The sequence below is a fragment of the Ranitomeya variabilis genome, chromosome 1 (genome assembly GCF_051348905.1).
Source record: "Ranitomeya variabilis isolate aRanVar5 chromosome 1, aRanVar5.hap1, whole genome shotgun sequence".
Taxonomy (NCBI): Eukaryota; Metazoa; Chordata; class Amphibia; order Anura; family Dendrobatidae; genus Ranitomeya; species Ranitomeya variabilis.
The window spans coordinates 350,711,332-350,735,106 of NC_135232.1; the positions used below are offsets into that span (position 1 = coordinate 350,711,332).

The window sequence follows — 23,775 nt, forward strand, 5'->3', positions numbered from 1 at the left end:
CATTTTACTGGAGCTGGAGTATCCACGTCTTTCAAAATTGTCTCTTAATTTTTGCAAGAGCTGTATGAATTCATGTTGCTTTCTTATATGTTCTGGTTATGAATCTGTCAGTATATTGTATGATACTCCCTTTTTTTTCTGTACATCCCGTTCCATTTAGTTCTGATGAAGGTCTGAATTAAGATTAAAAACGTTCAAAATACATTGAATGCAAAATAAAAAGAAACTTTATTTTTCAATGTAATTCTTTCTGAGTGCCAAGTTTTTTGATGTCGTGACTTACTGGTTGGATACCCTACTTGGGCACCATACTCACCGACCCAAGAGTGCTACATATGACTTTTTCTTTAGACTGGAAATGTATCTGGAAATACACAGATCCTTTTCTCTATTTTTTTTACAAGCTCTTAAAAATATCATTTTATAAGTTTGCTTTATGGGTATGCAGCTTGTATGCATGGCCTGAGAGATATCACATGTCGTTACTGAAGGTTTTACCAATGGAACTGATGACCTAGGCAACACGAACTTAGAAGTTTTACATAGACACTTTACAGCTTAATTTTTACACTTGATAATGTGATATTTTCACATTATTTAGTATGTGCATAATATGTGACATTTATAGCAAGTACTTTAATTGTAAAGAAATAGCTTTATACCATGGTAAGAAAATGTAGGATAACCTTTATGTTCTTACCTGTCAATGATGCCACATAAATCAATCTGCAGGTCACTGAAATTACCGAGCATACTTTGCTGTACTTGAATAAGGTCAATCACTTTTGAGGCAATGGAAATTAATTTCATGCAGCCAAGAAAAGTAGTAACAGGTTTAATACACTCGTGCAGAGAACTGTTGATGGGACAACCTAAAGACAAGAAAATATATTTGAAAATAATTGTACGTAAGATGTTTTTACAAATGTGTAAAATATGGTTAATGCAAATTAGGGACAACAACCTACCATTTATTTGCCAAAAAAATAATATTAGGCTTAGACTCGGTTCACACACTTTATTGTTCAGCTCACATTTAAACTAGTGGAAATAAAATGATTGCACAAATGTGCATCTTTTTTAATGTATTTCCTTAAGTTTGTCTTTAATCCGTCACTAAAACGGCTCAAGCGTATGCAAAATATTTATATTCTGCATCCCGTAAACCTCTGATGATGATGGAATGAATAATATGAAAAATGGCAGTCCAGATACTGATGCAAAAAGATTTATTTTAAATGTGTTGCAATAAATAATATTTTTGATGTTTCGTCCCAAAAGGCCTTCCTCAGACTAGAGTATGGAAATGAATGTGAATGGCAGGAGTCACACAGCATAAGGTCATACAGGCAGAGTTCATATAGAAGCAGGGCTAGAGGATAGCATCATGGTGCATGGGGAAATGCGCTGGATGATGGAATGAAGGTTGTGTTGAAACTGCCATTTCGCCTAAACAAAAAGAGCACAATGCAGCACTATTATTTCTAGTGACGTACAGCCACCCTAAGAAAAGCCAAAATATCCTTATTAGTGTCAGTGGGGTTGGTCTGTCACCATTTGGGCCCATCATGTAAAGATTACATTTTCACAAAAGAAATTTGACTGTAACCTCCAAAGCTCAAGAACTGATTCCAAGATTTACATTTCTTCCTTCATCTCCTGGATATATTCACATTCCCCAAAGCTGTAAATTGAGTTGTAAGCTCTGAACTCTATACCAAGTCTGTAGAATTTTAAAATGGAGCTACTTGGCTGTCCTTCATATTTTATACTAGCAGTGATAGCCACATTAATTGGCTGAAATAGACTATGTGATGTAATTACTGCACTATGCTTGTAGTGAATATTTTTTTCTCTGCAATAGCAGGCACAGTAGTCATAGCCGTCAGCTTCCTGCAGCGGCCGGGCGATCATGGCTATAGACGTGGAGGGCAGTGAATATTTATTTCCTTAAGTAGTGGGCCCACGTGATCACCCAACCAGCTCCAGCTGCTGGCACTGGAACAAGACACTGCAAGGTAGTGCAGGGACGGTAAGTAGGATGGTTTATTTTTTAATGTTTTTGTGATGTGGCCATGCATACTAGGATAGGGATAAGAAGCCATGCAGACCAGGATAGGGATGACAAGCCATGCATACAATGATTGGGATGAGGTGGCTAAGCAAACGAGGATATGGATGAGGAGCCATGCAGACCAGGAAGGGGATGAAGAGCCAGGCAGACAAGGATGGGGATGAGGAGCCATACAGACCAGGGTAGGGATGAGGAGCCATGCATACTAGTATGGATATGAGGAGCCATACAAACCAGGATTGTGATGAGGAGCTATGCATACTAGGATGGCGATGAGGAGACAATGCAAAGTCGACTTATACTCGAGTCATTATGTTTTCCCAGCATTTTTGTGGTAAAATTAGGTGCTTCGTCTTATACTTGGGTCAGTTTATACTCGAGTATATACGGTAAGAAGAAATTTCCCAGCAAGACCTTTTGTCATCTACAGTATATAGAGTAAAAGTTAAGTATTTTCAGCTCTTTCACTTGTTTCACAAATGTGTTTTTTGTAGATTTAAATGATAAGAAAGGCTAATTTCTGTATGACCACATACATAGTGGCACAATTTACCCTCTCCCTACACGGCACTGATCCGTCAAAGCAGCAATGAAGGCTAAATGAGGAAATCCTAGTTGATGAAACTCAGAAGTGATATTAGATGCCAATTCTAGAGGGTGGAGTGATGAAAAATGGTAAGAAATATATACTATTTTACCTCCAAAATAGAAGTTCTCTGTTGAAGATACTTGAAATGGTAAGCTCAGGTATGAGCTTGTAGATCCATCATTATCTATGATTAGATTTACACGATTCCTTTTAGCAGTAAGAAAAATATAATGCCATTGTCCATTGTTAAGTTCAAAACCTATAAAATCAGCAGAAAAGGCAAAAAGAAATAATGTTAATTATAAATATGATACTAAATACAATATTTATATTGTAATAAGAGAATCTGCTGCCTAGTACACTATCCAATGTAAAAGAATCATATTAAAGCTCCAGGCTATATCCTTAATGGTCAAAATAGTATAAAACGTGTTTATGAGAAGAGTGTTCCTCTTTCTCACGCTGCAGAGACTGATTCACTGTTTTGAAAACTTTGGGAACATTTTTTTCCCTCTACTTAAATGCATGTATTTTTGGCTAAAAATAATATATAAAATTGGTTTAATTTTCATAAAACTTTGCAACATTTGCTTCTGTATCTTCTGAGCTGCACTGTCTATGGCTGGCTGCAGAATAACAATCTGAGAATTTGTCAGTGAGCTCATTTTACCCGTCTGATGTGAGAGTTTCTAACTCTTTTATCTGTCTGTTTTTAGCTCCTCTCAGCTAGTTTAAAACCACAGATTACATCAAAGCTGAATATGCCAGGAAAAAAATATCATTTGAAAGCAAAAAAATGCAAAATTTTGGAGGAAGTTGACTTGCAAAAAATATTTTTTTTGCTCTAAGTGCATGCATTTAAAGTGAACCTGACAGCTGATACATACTGCCCAATCCATGGGCAGCATATAACAGGAACAAGCTGTATGAACCCTGCCATGCATGTCTGACTCTGAAATGCTGCAGAATCTCAGAGAAAGACATGCTATAAAAGCTGCTGGTGACCTAGACAGAGCTGATGACTAATCGGACAGGAGGGTCCCGGGTGGCTTCTCCCCACCCAATGACCTGGAGAGAAAGGCTTCTGCCAATATGTCCTTATAGCCATGGTTATGGATTGGGCAGCATGCATTAGCTGTCAGGATCTCTTTAAGTTAAAGCAAAAAAATTGTCTCCAAAGGTGAACAACCTCACCCTGCCACTGTAACCATTTTTAATTTTTATACTTTTTACTTTTCTTCATCCAAGAGCTATAACTTTTATATTTTTCCATTGACATAGCCATGTGAGGACTTTTATTTTTGTAGAACAAGTTATACTTTTGAATTACTATCACTAGTGCTGAGATACTTTTGCTTCTGTCAATTAAGTTATTGAAATGACTCAATTGTCTCTTTCATTCTGAAATATATAAATAACAAAAGACTGGCCATCACTTCCAAACGGAAACCAGGTGAACAGGTGATTACTAAAAGTAGCTATCTCCAAACATAAGTAACAAATAAAGTTGCACCCTTTAGCGCTATAGCACGAAAACATGAAATATATGACATTTTAATTGAATTACTGCTCTACATAACAGGAAAAAGATGGAGGTTCTTTGCACATAATTTAGCCAATTCATGAATTCCCAACAGCCAACGACAAGGCGATCTCCTGTCGCTGCGAATTATTTACATTATTTTACTTACAGCATAAGCTTACCTATACATATAAATGCAGGCTTAAGTCTAGGAGAGGATTCACATTAGGATAGTTTCCTAGCAACGGGAGATCACCTTGTTGTTGACTGCTGGGCATGCATGAATTTGCAAAATTATGTGCTAAGTATCTCCATTGTTTCCTATTATATATAGCTCTGGCAAAAATTAAGAGACCACCACATCAAAACCCTGTCATGGGCAGCCCAATCTCCAGACCTGAACCCCATTGAAAACCTCTGGAATGTAATCAATATGATAAATAGTCACAAGCCATCAAACAAAGAAGAACTGCTTACATTTTTGCACCAAAAGCAGTGTGAAAGACTGGTGGAAAGCATGCCAAGACGCATGAAAGCTGTGATTAAAAATCATGGTTATTCCACAAAATATTGATTTCTGAACTCTTCCCGAGTTAAAACATTAGTATTGCTGTTTCTAAATGATTATGAACTTGTTTTCTTTGCATTATTTGAGGTCTGAGGCTATGTGCACACGTTGCGGATTTGCCTCTGGAATTTTTTGTGCGAATTCTGCATCTCTTAGCAGAAAACGCAGGTGCAGATTTGATACATTTTTTATGCAGATTTTGTGTGGATTTCATGCGTTTTTACCCCTGAGGATTTCTATAATGGAATGGGTACAAAAACGCTGCAGATCCGCACAAATAAATGACATGCTCCTTCTTTTTAATCTGCAGCATTTTCCGTGCCGAATTTTCCGCACCATTAGCACAGCATTTTTTTTTCCATTGATTTACATTGTACTGTAAATCACTTGCGGATCTGCAACGTTTCTGCGATGAAAAAAACGCTGCAGATCCTCAGTAAATCCGCAACGTGTGCACACAGCCTGAAAGCACTGGTTTTTTTTAAATTATTTTGACCATTTCTCCTTTTCCAAAAGAAAATTTATTGTTTGGAAATTCGGAGACATGTCAGAAGTTTAGAGAATAAATGAACAATTTACATTTTACTCAAAAATATACCTATAAAGGGAAAAATCAGACAAACTGAACATTTTGCAGTGGTCTCTTAATTTTTGCCAAAGCTGTAGATCAATAATATAATTCCTGTTTCATATGTTTCATATTTACATATTATAGCACTACAGAGTGCAAGTTTATTTGTTAGTTATAAAATATAGTTGTTACCATAACATCCACCCTCTTTTCCTTTCCTTCCCTCCTATTATCAAATGTCTGGTTCACTAATCAAACCAGGAGGTAGAGTATGAGTAAGGCCATACCTGTAACTGTATCCAGATATAATTTTCCATTTTTGAAAAGACTCATTTTAAGTTTTCCATCAGAAACATACAGAACAAATTGAAAAGGAGCTGAGCTGAGTTTAGTGGAAAACAAAAAGCCTTCCTTGTTCCAAGTACGAAAATAAAAAGAGATTGTAACTTCTTCTTGCAGAGATAATCCCGGCAAAAGCAAATAGCTTTGTGAATTTAAAAATGTCACTGGAACCACTGGAGGCTCTTGACAGGAAAATGAAACATTTCCCTAGAAAAGAAAAAAATAAATTTAAATACATTCTTGTCTGTTTGTTTCATGAAGTCACAAATATTATAATATGAATCTAAGTGGAAGAAAGGTTATAAGGAAAAAGAACAATTACAAAAGTAAATGTCGGAACTTTTTTCATTAATAACATTACATCATGTTCACAAATATAGAAGCTAATTCATTGTAAAAGAATTGTGCCACGCACACTTCAATCATTTTTAAATTTTCACCTGTCGCACTGGAGGGTGTAGACCCTCTGCGTGACGGACCACGCTATCCCAGGAGGAGGGTGGCATAGTGCCTACAGGGAATTCACCTGTCATCTGATGGCGAGGTGATAATTGACTGCTGGAAGACACCAAGCACCAGCTAGATCCCAGCAAAGAGCCAGACGGGGCACAGCAAGATGTATGGGAAGTGAAGCATTGCCACTAGTGAACTATAAGGTGGGCAACCCCTGAAACTTGCTCTGTGCAACCCTGAGCTCCCTGACATCACTAGATGGGTTATTTCACCCCGTGCGGCAATCATTTTCCTACCAATGTCTTAACCTAAGCATCACCCTGGCTAGTGTGTGGGGCAGCAGGAACACTAGTCCTGCAATATGACCTAAACACAACTGAAACAGATAAGGGTAAAAGAAATAGCAATCGATCAATGTGCACTCAGACTACAGAAAGGTATATAGGGAAGAAAGAATTATCAAACTAAAATTGAGATAAAGAAAAGGAACACACGAAACAAACTTCCAAACAGCAATCTCCAGAGACGACTGCTAGATGACTTATCTTTCCACAGCTCACCCCTCCATTCCAATAACAAGATATAGTATGCTTTCACTGGCAACAACCCTATCTAAGAGGTGAATACTTATACCAGAGGAGAGTGGATAAATCAGAACAGCTGAAATACCCCAAGATAGAAAGCTTTAGGAGACAAACAGAACTTCTCAACCCTTGCAATAAAAGAAAAAGGGAAATCTGCACAGCTAACTGGAAAGCAATGTAGATCCAATCAATGCAGGTATGTGTGCAGCCCAACTGTTGTGAACTATACTTCTTGGCTCCCTCTTGTGGTCACTAGTGGTTTGGCACTTGGATTGTCTTTTCCCAGGTTGGTTCTCACCTGGTTCGTTAGGCCTGGGGTGTTGCTATTTAAACTTCCTGGATTCTCAGTCCAGTGCCTGGCATCGTTGTAATCAGTTCATTTCTGTTTACTCCTGTCTTCAGGTCCTGGTTCTTTGCAAGATAAGCTAAGTCCTGCTTTCTTATTTTTGTTTATTTGCATTGTTCATATTTTTGTCCAGCTTGTACAAAATGTGATTCCTGATATCGCTGGAAGCTCTAGGGGGCTGATATTCTCCCCCCTCACCGTTAGTCGGTTCGGGGGTTCTTGGATATTCAGCGTGGATATTTTGCAGGGTTTTTTGCTGACCATATAAGTCATCTTACTATCTTCTGCTATTAGTCAGTGGGCCTCTCTTTGCTAAAATCTAGTTCATTCTTACGTTTGTCTTTTCTTCTTACCTCACCGTTATTATTTGTTGGGGGCTTGTATTATAACTTTGTCTTTTCTCTGGAGGCAAGAGAGGTCTTATTTTCCCTGATAGGGTTAGTTAGTTCTCCGGCTGGCGCGAGACGTCTAGAATCAACTTAGGCACGTTCCCCGGCTACTGTTAGTTGGTTGTGCTAGGATCAGGTATATGGTCAGCCTAGTTACCACTTCCCTATGAGCTGGTATTTATGTTTACAGACTTTGCTGTAATCTCTGAGATCCTCTGCCATTGGGATCATAACACCCAACACTGAGAGCTTCTGACCCCTGAAATAGAGGAGACCACTCTCTGTCGTGGTATACCCAGACAACAACCATACAGTCAAGTTGCAACCAGGCTTTTTTATCTGTCTAAATAAACCGTTAGACAAATTGTCTTGCCTGCACCCTCAACCATTCCAGCACTCAGCAGATCACTTGCATTGCCAAACCCCACTCCATAGGTACAACGGTAAAACTAAACACCCTAATATTAGATATTGGAAACAAAGATGAACTGGATTATGGCAAATAAGCTTTATTGAAACATTCATGTACTCTAACTATAATATATTGATTAAGTAATAAATAGTGGTACCAGAAAAACTTTTTAGTGTTGGAAATCTATTTAGAACAAATGATTAACAAGCATGATCATTATTTATCAATATGAGATTCACTTACAGTGGCACATAAAAGTTTGGAGTCCACTAGTCAAAATCACTGTCACTGTGAACAGTTTAGCAAGTTGAAGATTAAATGATCTTTAACCCCTTCACCCCCGGAGCTTTTTTCGTTTTCGTTTTTCGCTCCCCTCCTTCCCAGAGCCATAACTTTTTTATTTTTCCGTCAATATGGCCATGTGAGGGCTTATTTTTTGCGGGACGATATGTACTTTTGAACAATACCATTGGTTTTACCATGCCGTGTAACAGAAAACAGGAAAAAAATTCCAAGTGTGATGAAATTGCAAAAAAAGTGCAATCTCACACTTGTTTTTTGTTTGGCTTTTTTGCTAGGTTCACCAAATGCTAAAACTAACCTGCCATTATGATTCTCCAGGTCATTACGAGTTCATAGACACCTAACATGTCTAGGTTATTTTTTATCTAAGTGGTGAAAACAAATTCCAAAGTTTGCTAAAAAAAAATAAAATTGTGCGATTTTCCGATACCCGTAGCGTCTCCAATTTTCATGATCTGGGGTCGGGTGAGGGCTTATTTTTTGCATGCCAAGCTGGTGTTTTTATTGATACCATTTTGGTGCAGATACGTTTTTTGATCGCCCGTTATTGCATTTTAATTCAATGTCGCAGCGACCAAAAAAACGTAATTTTGGCATTTTAATTTTTTTTTCTCGCTACACCATTTAGCGGTCAAGTTAATCCTTTGTTTTTATTGATAGATCGGGTGATTCTGAACGCGGTGATACCAAATATGTGTAGGTTTGATTTTTTTTTTATTGTTTTATTTTGATTGGGGCGAAAGGGGGGTGATTTGAACTTTTATATATTTTTTATTTTTTTAATATTTTTAAACACTTTTTTTTCTTAATTTTGGCATGCTTGGCCATAGGAGGCTAGAAGCATGCACAACTCGATCGGCTCTGCTACATAGAGGTGAAATACAGATCACCTCTATGTAGAAGAAAGGCAGGTGTACTTTGAGCGCCGACCACAGGGTGGCGCTCAAATCAATCGGCCATCAACAACCATAGAGGTCTCAAGAAGACCTCTGGTTGTTATGGCAATGAACCGCTGAACCCCGATCATGTGACGGGGGTCAGCAGTGCGAGCACTTCCGACCGCGCGGCCGGGAGCGCTAGTTAAATGCCGCTGTCAGCGCTTGACAGCGGCTTTTAACTAGTTAATGGGCGTGGGCGGATCACGATTCCGCTCGCGCTCATTGCGCGCACATGTCAGCTGTACAAAACAGCTGACATGTCGCGGCTTTAATGTGGGCTCACCGCCGGAGCCCACCTTAAAGCAGGGGATCTGCCAGCTGATGTACTATTCCTTCAGCTGGCAGAAAGGGGTTAAAATATCTGAAGTTAAAGATGATACGCTTCCCTAGTATTTTAGTCAAAGAATATACAGTATATATATATATATATATATATATATATATATATATATATATACACACACATACAGTACAGACCAAAAGTTTGGACACACCTTCTCATTTAAAGATTTTTCTGTATTTTCATGACTATGAAAATTGTAAATTCACACTGAAGGCATCAAAACTATGAATTAACACATGTGGAATTATATACTTAACAAAAAAGTTATATCCATAACAGGAATCATTATTACCTCAATGTGGATCTGAGGTTTATATCTTTTGGCCAAGTCAGAGATGTTTAAACCATTATAATAAAGATTTTCAATACATCCATGAAAATTCTTCCGCAGCAGTGATGCTGATTTTCCTTGTGATGCGATCCCTCCAAAGCTAAGCTTAGAAGAAAATAAAATCAATATATCCATTAGCCAATGTCTATGTATACTACAAAATGGTGCAATTACATTATTAATTGAGTATTTAATTACTGCATTTTCTTCTAGGTTTTTCTAGCTATTTTATTGCATTTTTTTTCCTGTTCTCCACAGCTGCATATTAATTATGATATATAATCGATTTAAAATATAAAATTATTGTTTAGCATTTTAGGATGGCCACAATGCGGCCAATGGGCATTAGTTCAGCAATAGTCTTCTTGGCTATATAATAGAATACCAAACTGCGGCACTGTCATGTATGGGCATCTTTTTAAAGGGAATCTGTCGGCAAGTTTTTGCTTTGTAATCTGCGGGCAGCATGAGGTAGGTGCTGAGACCCTGATTCCAGGGATGTGTCTCTTTTTAGACATTGTGCTGCTGTTTCAAGATAATGTTTCATCAGCAGGAGATAATCACTGCCTGGACTGGTGCCCATGTGAGTCCTGGTCCAACTTCAATGATTAGCAGCTTTGGTCAATAAACAATGTGCACAGACAACTGCTAATCAGTTGGTGGGGTTAGCTTTTGCGCTTTGCTAAATGCTACTGTACATCTAAGTACTCTATTTTACTACTGCTGCACCCAGTGAATTAAGTGACACATCACTGGAATCAGGGTCTCTTTTTCTACATTATACTGCTCTCAGATGAGGTAGCAAAAACCTGTTGACAGATTCCCTTTAACTATACATTTCTAGGTTTTCCTAACTCTCTTAATGCATTTCTTTTCTCTTCTCTACAATTGCATTTTCATTTTTTTATACAATCGATATACAATTTTAAATTATTGTTTAACATTTTAGGATCACCTACATACATTGACAATTTCACATATACAGTACATTTTTATTGTACACCTCAATATGTAAGTATATCTCAAATATGCAGCACACAGAATGTTCCCAAAAGGACTATGGCAGACTCCTCACTCTCTCCTTTACATGAGCCCTTGTTAAAGCGAGTCTGTCACCACTAAAATGGTGTTTAAACTGTCTAAACATGTATATATGAGACCTAGCCCCTACTTAAATCATGCTTGGCAAGTATAGCTTAGCTTTATAGTTAATTAAAAATCAACTTTAATTTGATATGCAAGTAAGGGATCTTCCATGAACCCCTTTGTGTGGCCTATGCTATGGCACACCATCATTCCTTCCTATTGGCATAATAAAGCCTGCACCTCCCATTGATTGGCTTGTATGGAAGGCCCAATGTGAGGTACTGACTTTATTACGCAAATAGGACATGATGGTGTGACAAGTGGCCACACAAAGGGTTAATCAAAGTGCCCTAATTTGCATATCAAATAAAGATTGATTCCAAATTAACTAAAAAGTTAAGCTATACTTGCATAGAATGATTTAAAAAAATGGATAAGCCCCATATATAAATGTTTAGGCAGTTTAAATGCCATATTGGAAGTAACAGACTCACTTTAACTAAAAATCAACAATTGTTGTTTTTTTCTTGAATTTTTTTTCTAAAACAAAACAGCAAAAAATCATGTGAACAGAAGAAAAGTCTCGATTCTTCTGACAACAGTTCCGCTTGCTAAAAATATCATATTTTGAAAAGTCAAATAAAAAGGCCAGAATAATGGCAATTTATTGGTCATTTAGACATTAAATTAATGTGACCACTCTAAAATGTAAAAATGTTTTCATATCAAGCACATATTTTGAAAGGAGAAAATATATTTTTCAGACAAGGAAACTATTATGTATATAATACCTTATACTCTGTGGACATATTTTCTTCCAGAAGCCCTTTTACGTTATATAAATCTTATTTTTCTCTTGAGATTTTTCTCGATCATGCTAATGTATTATTCATGGCTTTTGTTTAAGTTTGGTTAAGATCCTGCAGCACTAATCTCATGTGAGGTCGCATAATCAACTAGAGCCTTTATAGGAATCTGCCAGCATGCAATGAGTTTCTTAGATGCACAGTATGTATGCTCCTACAATTACATATCATGTACATATTTTCTGTAATAAAAGTAAATAGTGGCCCCCAGACCAGAAGAAGCAATTACCCAAGAAGCGAAACCATGAAAGGGTGCTCACATGTTTCTTTACCATCTAAACGGAATTTTCTGTTTGTTGTCATCTCTGCATCTGTTATTATTGAGGATCAGGCAAATGAAAATAAACTATGTTCACACCAATGAAGCATCTAATTAGTTCATTAATTAATAGTTATTTTTTATGAGTATTTAAAGTGCGACACTGCTACATTAAATCCTACCTACAACGAGCCATGAATGTAAGGTGTGACACTAACAAGAGGAAATGTCAATAATTCCTTGACAACTCAATCCATGAAAGGGTCACTTGGTAAAAAAGGAAAAAGTTTTTTGCAGGATCTACAAAACATGGTGGTGAGCAGTTTTTTAAAGTTGATTTTCTTTTCTTGACTTCCTGGCTAATAAACTAGAACTCCCTAATTGCAATTTTATAGGAAAAAAAGTCTATCATAAAATCTTGCACAGAGAAAATGAAACATTTTGGCACCGATTCATCACTTGTGTTCTTTTATAAAGTCACTCTCCTTTTTTGTCTTGTGGTATTAGTTATCATTTTTGCCAACAAATTCATCAAGATGCCATTCTTGAATTTGGTACAAAGTCAAAAATGGGCTTTCAACCTGTCTTGAACTATTTTTGCAACAATTGTGCCAACATTTTGGCTTACTCAAGAAAACAGCGGGAGGGAGAATGAAGTGAAGTTGCAGCAAATTTTGTAACGTTTTTAAAATCGCAAATGATGAATTGAGTTAAAATGTCTAGTATTGCTAAATTCCACCCTCAAAGTGGAAATCAACAAAACACAGGCAAGCAGATATAAGATAGACTTAAAAAGGGGCAAATAAGACACAGAATTGGGTACAAAAAAGGCTCCAAACACAGAAAAGTAAGCAAAAACATGCATAAAGGCAATGTGTAATCAGGGCTTTCAACGTTTTAGAAATGTTGGGATCCATCAACGTTAAGTTAAAAATAAAACTATAGAAACATAATTATGTAAGTAACTATATGAACTCAACTGTTACTTTATCCAATGGAATGAATGGGTATCTTCGTTTTGTACAGTGAAAATTATAGGAAATTTCTTTACTGTGGTGTCATGATCTCTGCAGGCAGAGATCATAGCAAGCCTATAGAGGGACAAGCTCTCGGAAGATGGAACTATACTGACCATGAACTAAGCCTGCCGCGCAACTAGAAATAGCCAGGTAGCATTTCCTATTTATCGCTAGATGCCCAGCTCTGGCCTAAGACCTAAATAGCTAGCAGAGGGAAATATAAGACCTGGCTCACCTCTAGAGAAATATTCCAAAGAAGACAGTAGCCCCCCACATATAATGACGGTGAGTTCAGATGAAACAACAAACGCAGCAGGAAAATAGTCTTAGCAAATTTGAGGTCCGCTTACTAGATAGCAGAAGACAGATAGTATACTTTCATGGTCAGCAGAAAAACACTAACAAAACACCATCCAGAGATTACCTTAAACTCTGGCATTAACTCATAACGCCAGAGTAGCAATCCCTGATCAACGAGAGCTTTCCAGACACAGTAACAAAACTTCAGCTGTGAACTGGAACAAATAGGCAAAACAAAACATGGACAAAAGTCCAACTTATCAGTAGTTGTCTAGAAGCAGGAACAAGCACTGAGAGGCATCAGATAACATTGTTGACCGGCAAGAAACCACCAGAGAAATGAGCTTAAATAGCGACACCCACTACTGATGGAATCAGGTGAAACAGGAAAGAGGATGACAAGTCCAATTCCACAAGCGGCCACCGGGGGAGCCCAGAATCCAAATTCACAACAGTACCCCCCCCTCAAGGAGGGGGCACCGAACCCTCACCAGATCCACCAGGGCGACCAGGATGAGCCCTATGGAAGGCACGAACAAGATCAGAAGCATGAACATCAGATGCATTGACCCAAGAATTATCCTCCTGGCCGTAACCCTTCCAGTTGACCAGATACTGGAGTTTCCGTCTGGAAACACGAGAGTCCAAAATTTTCTCCACAACGTACTCCAACTCACCCTCAACCAACACCGGAGCAGGAGGCTCAACTGAAGGTACAACAGGTACCTCATACCTGCGCAATAACGACCGATGAAAAACGTTATGAATGGAAAAGGACGCAGGGAGGTCCAAACGGAAAGAAACAGGATTAAGAATCTCCAATATTCTATAAGGGCCGATGAACCGAGGTTTAAACTTAGGAGAAGAGACCCTCATAGGGACAAAACGAGAAGACAACCACACTAAATCTCCAACACAAAGCCGAGAACCAACACGACGATGACGGTTGGCAAAACGCTGAGTCTTCTCCTGGGACAACTTCAAATTGTCCATAACCTGTCCCCAGATGTGATGCAATCTCTCCACCACCGCATCCACTCCAGGACAATCCGAGGATTCCACCTGACCGGAGGAAAATCGAGGGTGAAACCCCGAATTACAGAAAAACGGGGACACCAAGGTGGAAGAACTGGCCCGATTATTGAGGGCGAACTCTGCCAATGGCAAAAAAGCAACCCAATCATCCTGGTCAGCAGAGACAAAACACCTCAGATATGTCTCAAGGGTCTGATTAGTCCGCTCGGTCTGGCCATTAGTCTGAGGGTGAAAAGCAGATGAAAAAGACAAATCTATGCCCATCCTAGCACAGAATGCCCGCCAAAATCTAGACACAAATTGGGTACCTCTGTCAGAAACAATATTCTCAGGAATACCGTGCAATCGGACAACATTCTGAAAAAACAGAGGAACCAACTCAGAAGAAGAAGGCAACTTGGGCAGAGGAACCAAATGGACCATTTTAGAGAAACGGTCACAGACCACCCAGATGACAGACATCTTCTGGGAAACAGGCAGATCTGAAATAAAATCCATCGAGATGTGTGTCCAAGGCCTCTTAGGAATAGGCAAGGGCAACAGCAGTCCGCTAGCCCGAGAACTACAAGACTTGGCCCGAGCACAAACGTCACATGACTGCACAAAGACTCGCACATCTCGTGACAGAGAAGGCCACCAGAAGGATCTTGCCACCAAATCCCTGGTACCAAAAATTCCGGGATGACCTGCCAATGCAGAAGAATGTACCTCAGAGATAACTCTGCTGGTCCAATCATCCGGAACAAACAGTCTATCAGGCGGACAACGATCCGGTCTATCCGCCTGAAACTCTTGCAAGGACCGCCGCAGATCAGGAGAAACGGCCGACAAAATTACTCCCTCCCTAAGGATACCTGTGGGTTCAGAATTACCAGGAGAGTCCGGGTCAAAACTCCTAGAAAGGGCATCTGCCTTAACATTCTTAGAACCCGGTAGGTATGACACCACAAAATTAAAGCGAGAAAAAAATAAAGACCAGCGCGCCTGTCTAGGATTCAGGCGTCTGGCAGTCTCAAGATAAATCAAATTTTTGTGGTCAGTCAATACCACCACCTGATGCCTAGCCCCCTCGAGCCAATGGCGCCACTCCTCAAATGCCCACTTCATGGCCAAAAGCTCCCGATTCCCAACATCATAATTCCGCTCTGCGGGCGAAAATTTGCGAGAAAAGAAGGCACAAGGCCTAATGACGGAGCAGTCGGAACCTTTCTGCGACAACACTGCCCCAGCTCCGATCTCCGAAGCGTCAACCTCAACCTGAAAAGGCAGATTCACATCAGGCTGACGCAGCACAGGGGCAGAGGCAAAACGGCGCTTAAGCTCCTGAAAGGCCTCTACAGCATGAGGGGACCAATTAGCAACATCAGCGCCTTGTCTGGTCAAATCAGTCAGTGGTTTAACGACATCCGAAAAACCAGCAATAAATCGGCGGTAAAAGTTGGCAAAGCCCAAAAATCTCTGAAGACCCTTAAGAGAGGAGGGCTGAGTCCAGTCACAAATAGCTTGCACCTTGACGGGATCCATCTCAATGGAAGAGGGAGAAAAAATATACCCCAAAAAGGAAATTTTCTGGACCCCAAAAACGCACTTAGACCCCTTCACACATAAAGAATTAGACCGCAGAACCTGAAAAACTCTCCTGACCTGCTGGACATGAGAGTCCCAGTCATCAGAAAAAATCAGAATATCATCCAGATATATTATCATAAATTTATCCAGAAAATCGCGGAAAATATCATGCATAAAAGACTGGAAAACTGAAGGGGCATTAGAAAGACCAAAAGGCATGACCAAATACTCAAAGTGGCCCTCGGGCGTATTAAATGCGGTCTTCCACTCATCCCCCTGCCTGATCCGCACCAAATTATACGCCCCACGAAGATCAATTTTAGAGAACCACTTAGCACCCTCTATACGAGCAAACAAATCAGTAAGCAATGGCAATGGGTATTGATACTTAACAGTGATCTTATTCAGAAGCCGATAATCAATACATGGTCTCAAAGAGCCGTCTTTTTTTGAGACAAAGAAAAACCCAGCTCCCAAGGGAGAAGAAGATGGACGAATATGTCCCTTTTCCAAAGACTCCTTTATATATTCCCGCATAGCAGCATGTTCCGGCACAGACAAATTAAACAAACGACCCTTTGGATATTTACAACCCGGTATCAAATCTATGGCACAATCGCACTCACGGTGCGGAGGTAACGACCCAAGCTTGGGTTCGTCAAAGACGTCTTGATAATCAGAGAGGAACTCAGGGATTTCAGAGGGAATGGACGACGAAATAGAAACCAAAGGTACGTCCCCATGAATACCCTTACATCCCCAGCTCAACACAGACATTGCTCTCCAGTCCAAGACTGGGTTGTGAGACTGCAACCATGGCAATCCCAGTACCAAATCGTCATGTAAATTATACAGCACCAGGAAACGAATAATCTCCTGGTGATCCGGATTGATACGCATGGTTACTTGTGTCCAGTATTGTGGTTTATTATTGGCCAATGGGGTGGAGTCAATCCCTTTCAGAGGAATAAGAGTCTCCAAAGGCTCTAAATCAAAACCACAACGATTGGCAAAGGACCAATCCATAAGACTCAGAGCGGCGCCAGAGTCAACATAGGCGTCCGTGGCAATGGATGACAAAGAGCAAATCAGGGTTACAGACAAAATAAACTTAGACTGAATGGTGCCAATGGAAACAGACTTATCAAGCTTCTTTGTACGCCTAGAGCATGCCGATATAACATGAGTAGAATCCCCACAATAGAAACACAATCCATTCTTCCGTCTAAAATTCTGTCGCTCGCTCCTGGACAGAATTCTATCACACTGCATACTCTCTGGCGTCTTTTCCATAGACACCGCCAGATGGTGCACCGGTTTGCGCTCCCGCAGACGCCTATCAATCTGAATAGCCATTGTCATGGACTCATTCAGACCTGCAGGCAAAGGGAACCCCACCATAACATCCTTAACGGCATCAGAGAGACCTTCTCTGAAAGTTGCCGCCAAGGCGCACTCATTCCACTGAGTAAGCACAGACCATTTACGGAATTTTTGGCAGAAAACTTCAGCTTCGTCTTGCCCCTGAGATAGTGCCATCAAAGTTTTTTCTGCCTGAAGTTCCAAATGAGGTTCCTCATAAAGCAAGCCCAAGGCCAGAAAAAACGCATCCACATCGCGTAACGCAGGATCCCCTGCTGGCAATGAGAAGGCCCAATCTTGAGGGTCACCCCTGAGCAAGGAAATCACAATCCTAACCTGCTGAGCAGGGTCTCCAGCTGAACGAGACTTCAGGGACAAATAAAGCTTACAATTATTTCGGAAATTCTGGAAGCTAGCTCTATTCCCTGTGAAGAACTCCGGCAAAGGAATTCTCGGCTCAGATACCGGAGCATGTACCACAAAATCTTGTAAATTTTGTACTTTCGTGATGAGATTATTCAAACCCGCAGTTACACTCTGGAGATCCATTATTGTCAGGTGCACACAGAGCATACAGAGATTAGGAGGAGAGAGAGAAAAAAGACTGCAGCAAGGCAGACTGGAGGAAAAAAAAAAAAATTCCAGCAGACTTCTTATAACTCTCCTTTCTCAACCTGGGTCTTTAACACTTTATGGGCCGGTCAAACTGTCATGATCTCTGCAGGCAGAGATCATAGCAAGCCTATAGAGGGACAAGCTCTCGGAAGATGGAACTATACTGACCATGAACTAAGCCTGCCGCGCAACTAGAAATAGCCAGGTAGCATTTCCTATTTATCGCTAGATGCCCAGCTCTGGCCTAAGACCTAAATAGCTAGCAGAGGGAAATATAAGACCTGGCTCACCTCTAGAGAAATATTCCAAAGAAGACAGTAGCCCCCCACATATAATGACGGTGAGTTCAGATGAAACAACAAACGCAGCAGGAAAATAGTCTTAGCAAATTTGAGGTCCGCTTACTAGATAGCAGAAGACAGATAGTATACTTTCATGGTCAGCAGAAAAACACTAACAAAACACCATCCAGAGATTACCTTAAACTCTGGCATTAACTCATAACGCCAGAGTAGCAATCCCTGATCAACGAGAGCTTTCCAGACACAGTAACAAAACTTCAGCTGTGAACTGGAACAAATAGGCAAAACAAAACATGGACAAAAGTCCAACTTATCAGTAGTTGTCTAGAAGCAGGAACAAGCACTGAGAGGCATCAGATAACATTGTTGACCGGCAAGAAACCACCAGAGAAATGAGCTTAAATAGCGACACCCACTACTGATGGAATCAGGTGAAACAGGAAAGAGGATGACAAGTCCAATTCCACAAGCGGCCACCGGGGGAGCCCAGAATCCAAATTCACAACACTGTGGGTACAGGACATGTCCAATATAATTCTAGAAAAAGGTGTATAAATGTAGGCAATATGCACTGCTCAAAAAAATAAAGGGAACACTAAAATGCCACATCCTAGATATCACTGAATGAAATATTTCAGTTGCAAATCTTTATTCATTACATAGTGGAATGTGTTGAAAACAATAAAACATAAAAATGATCAATGTAAATCAAAATGAATATCCCATGGAGGTCTGCATTTGGAATGATACTCAAAATCAAAGTGGAAAATCAAATTACAGGCTGATCCAACTTCAGTGGGAATTCCTCAAGACAAGGAAATGATGTTCAGTTGTGTTGCCTCCATGTGCCTGTGTGACCTCCCTACAATGCCTGGGCATTCTCCTGATGAGGCGGCGGATGGTTGCCTGAGGGATCTCCTCCCAGACCTAGACCAAAGCATCCGCCAACTCCTGGACAGTCTGTGGTGCAATGTGATATTGGTGGATGGTGCGAGACATGATGTCCCAGATGTGTTCAATCGGATTCAGGTCTGGGAAATGGGCAGGCCAGTCTATAGCTTTGATGCCTTTATCTTGCAGGAACTGCTGACACACTCCAGCCACATGAGGTCTGGCATTGTCCTGCATTAGGAGGAACCCAGGGCCAACCGCACCAGCATATGGTCTCACAAGGGGTCTGAGGATCCCATCTCGGTACCAAATGGCAGTCAGGCTACCTATGGCAAGCACATGGAGGGCTGTGTGGCCCTCCAAAGAAAGGTCACCTCACACCATTACTGACCCACTGCCAAACCGCTCATGCTGAAGGATGTTGCAGGCAGCAGATCGCTCTCCACAGTGTCTCAAGACTCTGTCACATCTGTCACGCACTCAGTTTGAACCGGCTTTCATCTGTGAAGAGCTTGGCACCGGTGGCGAATTTGCCAATCCTGGTATTCTGTGGCAATGCCAATCATCCTGCACGGTGTTGGGCTGTGAGCACAACCCCCATCTGTGGACGACGGACACTCAGACCATCTTCATGGAGTCAGTTTCTAACCATTTGTGCAGAAACATGCACATTTGTGGCCTGCTGGAGGTCAGTTTGCAGGGCTGTGGCAGTGCTCCTCCTGTTCCTCCTTGCACAAAGGCTGAGGTAGCGGTCCTGCTACTGGGTTGTTGCCCTCCTACAGCCCCCTCCATGTCTCTTGGTGTACTGGCCTGTCTCCTGGTAGCGCCTCCAGCCTCAGGATACTACGCTGGCAAACACAGCCAACCTTCTTGCCACAGCTCGCATTGATGTGCCATCCTAGATGAGCTGCACTACCTGAGCCACTACTTGGGTTGTAGAGTCCGTCTCATGCTACTACGAGTGTGAAAGCACAACCAATATTCAAAAGTGACCAAAACATCATCCAGAAAGCATTGATAATGAGATGTGGTCTGTGGTCCCCACCTGCGGAACCACTCCTTTATTGAATATGTCTTGATAATTGCAATAATTTCTATCTGTTGTCTATAACATTTGCACAACAGCATGTGAAATTGATTGTCAAACAGTGTTGCTTCCTCCTTGGACAGTTTGATTTCATAGAAGTTTGATTTACTTGGAGTTATATTCTGTTGTCTAAGTGTTCCCTTTATTATTTTGAGCAGTGTATCAAAATAAAAACCATATGTAGATAAAAACATTGATCAAAGTAAAGTGGCTCGTAGATAAAATGCAAGCACAAATTCTTCTGGTGTGCTATTAGCTGAAGTCCTCATTAATGATAATTTGTAATAAATTCCATCCTATACAATAGATGCAAGCGGGAACTTTCATGAAGTTCACTTGTAGAATGGAGGATGGGAGTAATATAAAAACATATAAATTAGTTGTCATTTTATTTTGTCATTTATGAAAATATTAACATGACATTCTTTTTATCTAATGCGCTGTATAATCGCTCAACCATATTTAGTATACTAAAAAATACACACCTCATAATCAATGTCCAAATAGGAGATGTCTCCTTTCATGAAGAAATAATGCACATGCCTGTCAACAGTGAAATTGACTTGTCTTCCAAAACGCTCTATGACAACTGAATGCCATTGCTGGTCATCTAGCAAGCTTCCCAGGAATACATTAACATGGGGATTAGAGGTATGAAATTGCAAATTACCTTAAAAACACAAAACGATTAAAAGATGCATATATTTTCTGTTAGTAAACACATGTTGTACACAGTATACTCTTTGCCTTATGTTACAGTAAGTAGAAGCAAATATCTATTTTATGTGACAAAATCCATTTTATTCATTTTGTCATTTACAAAGAAAGAAATCTCATCTTTTATCAAACTATCCAACTTTTGATACTGGTCGGACACCCAGCAAGAGAAAATAATAGCTTTATTTTATACTATTCATTTGGACAGTGTTATGCAAAAGTTATCCCTTCTGTTACATCTTCTCAGGCGTTCTTAGCTACCACCAGGTTGGGGACAACTTCCTCCTGTAACCGTCAAACAAAAACTGCAGAGAAAGCTGAATATTGCTGAAGGTCAAGAGCAATACAGCAATTTCTGCACTCTGCTTTGACTTGCTGAGCAATATAGCATAAGCGTCACTTTACAGCAAAGTATAACAACTTACCTAAATGAATACCTAAACAAAGTCTTCCTTTAATAAGCTCCAGTGCAATACGATCTCCATTTTGTCCTTCTCCATGGAGTAGAACACCATCACTGTGCATCGTTTTAAACTTAAGGGAGATCAGATCTTTTGTTGTGCTCATTGACTTTTCATAAAATCGATACATTATAGAGCTTTTACCATCAAGATAAATGATATCTGAACCTACAAATTAAAGAAAAAAATACTACAGTTTACAGATTTACAGTTCACTATTATTTTTCTTTATTGAATAAATAAGACCAAATTGGAAATGCAACATCAAAGTAAAATTAATTTGATGTTTTAGATTCATATTGCAGTCTACAAGGTAAAGTATTTATAACATTTAATACTGGCGTGGTAAATATATTTAATTTATTTTAGAGTGTCAGTTCAAAAATGATGGGAAATATACTAAGAATCAGTTGCATTACCTATTCACTCACCATGGAAAGTCTTACATAGCAAATTCCACTGCTCAATTGAAAAAGTCAAATGATGCTCCTTCTTTTCCGAGCCCTGCCGTAGACCCAAACACATTTGGTTTTCTTCCTCATATTGGGTATCGACGTACTCAAGAGAAATTGCACAACAAATTATATGGTGCAATTTCACCTTTTACCCTTATGAAAATGCAATATTTTGTGCTAAAATCATATTTGTGGAGAATTTTTTATTTTTATTTTTAACTTTATAAACTTCTGTGAAGAACCTGTGGGTTCAATGTGCTCACCCCACATCTAGATCAGTTCCCTGAGGGGTTAGTTTCCAAAATGGTGTCAATTGTGGTAGATTTTCACTGTTTATGTTCATCAGAGCCTCCTCAATTGCTACATGGCATCCGCCAATTGTTCCTGCAAATTTTGCATTCAAAAATGGTCAAATGGTACGCCTTCACTTCCGAGCTCTGCCGTGCGCCAAACATTGGTTTTCTCCCTCATATGGGGTAGCGACGTACTCAGGAGAAATTGCACAACAAATTGTATGGTGCAATGTCTCCTGTTATCCTTATGAAAATGCAAAATGTTGTGCTAAAAATATATTTGTATGGAAAATTCGATTTTTTTTTTATTTTTACGGCTCAATGTTGTAAGCTTCTGTGAAGCACCTGGGAGTTCAATGTGCTCACCACACATCTAGATAAGTTCCTTAAGTGGTCTAGTTTTCAAAATAGTGTCACTTGTGGGGTATTTTCACTGTTTGGACACATCAGGAGCACTCCAAACATGACATGGCATCCGCTAATTGTTCCGGCAAATTTTGCATTGAAAAAGTCAAATGGTGCTCCTTCCAGTCCGAGCTCTGCCATGCACCGAAACAGTGGTTTTCTCCCTTATTTGGGGCATCTGCATGCTCAGGAGAAATTGTTTTCCATGTTTTCCTGTTACCCTTGTCAAAATAAAAAAAAATTGTGAAAAAAAGTACATGTTCATTTTTTTCACATTCCAAAAATCTCTGTGAAGCACCTGAAGGGTTAATAAACGTATTGAATGTGGGTTTGACCACCTTGAGGGGTGCAGTTTTTAGAATGGTGTCATTTTTTGGTTTCTTCTATCACATAGACCCAAAAGTTACTTCAAATGTGATGTGGTCCCTGAAAAAAAATGGTGTTGTAAAACTGAGAAATCGTTGGTCATCTTTTAACTCTCATAACTTTTAAAAAAAAAAAATTGGTACCAAAATTGTGCTGATGTAAAGTAGACATGCTATTAAGAATTTTGTGTGACATCTCTGATTTAAGGGCATGAAAATTCAAAGTTGGAAAATTGCAAAAATTGTCATCCCATTTTTTGTATTTTTTTTTTACAAATAAGCGGAAGCCGTATCAAACAAATTTTACCACTATCATGAAGTACAATATGTCACGAAAAAAGAATATCAGAATCAGTGGCATCCGTTAAAGCATTACAGAGTTATTACCTCATAAAGGGACAGTGGTCAGAATTGTAAAAATTGGCCTGGTCATTAATGTTCACACCACCCTCGGGGATAAAGTGGATAATATACTGTATACTGATTTGACATATTGATTTGACAGACAGAATATAATGGACATAGTCAACATTTAACAAGACATATGTTTTTAGAGCATTAAAAGCACTTCCAGTAAAAGTCTTATAAAAGCTATGAAAATTGAAATGTTTTTGTGCAGTTTATCAAAGAAGAATTGAGAAAATGTCTGAAAACAAATGACTAAATGGTAAAAATTGGCTGCACCAGTTCTGGTATATAAATATGAATAATACAGTTTCCTGCAGGTTAAATCTGGTCAGTCTGAAATTTCATTTAGATTATTATCAAATTGTTCCCATGGCTATACTGATAGTATTATACTATGATGAAATTACATTAAATATTATATTATACAATTGTTCTCAAAACTTTTCATACCCAGGCAGAATTTTTAATTTCTTGGCCTTTTTTCAGAGAATATGAATGATAACAACAAAACTTTT

The 23,775-nt window shown here is 39.5% G+C and overlaps 1 protein-coding gene across 1 annotated transcript in view; it reads right to left on the reverse strand.

Annotated features, from left to right (window-relative positions):
- Positions 1-23,775, reverse strand: part of LOC143818487 (contactin-associated protein-like 4) — a 696,988-nt gene that overhangs the window by 275,380 nt on the left and 397,833 nt on the right. The window contains exons 5-10 of the mRNA XM_077299784.1: positions 21,299-21,502; positions 20,642-20,826; positions 9,727-9,870; positions 5,612-5,873; positions 2,773-2,922; positions 701-872 (exon numbers count right to left, since the gene is read on the reverse strand). Coding sequence (XP_077155899.1) covers positions 701-872; positions 2,773-2,922; positions 5,612-5,873; positions 9,727-9,870; positions 20,642-20,826; positions 21,299-21,502 — 1,117 coding nt within the window. The remainder of the gene's footprint in view (positions 1-700; positions 873-2,772; positions 2,923-5,611; positions 5,874-9,726; positions 9,871-20,641; positions 20,827-21,298; positions 21,503-23,775) is intronic.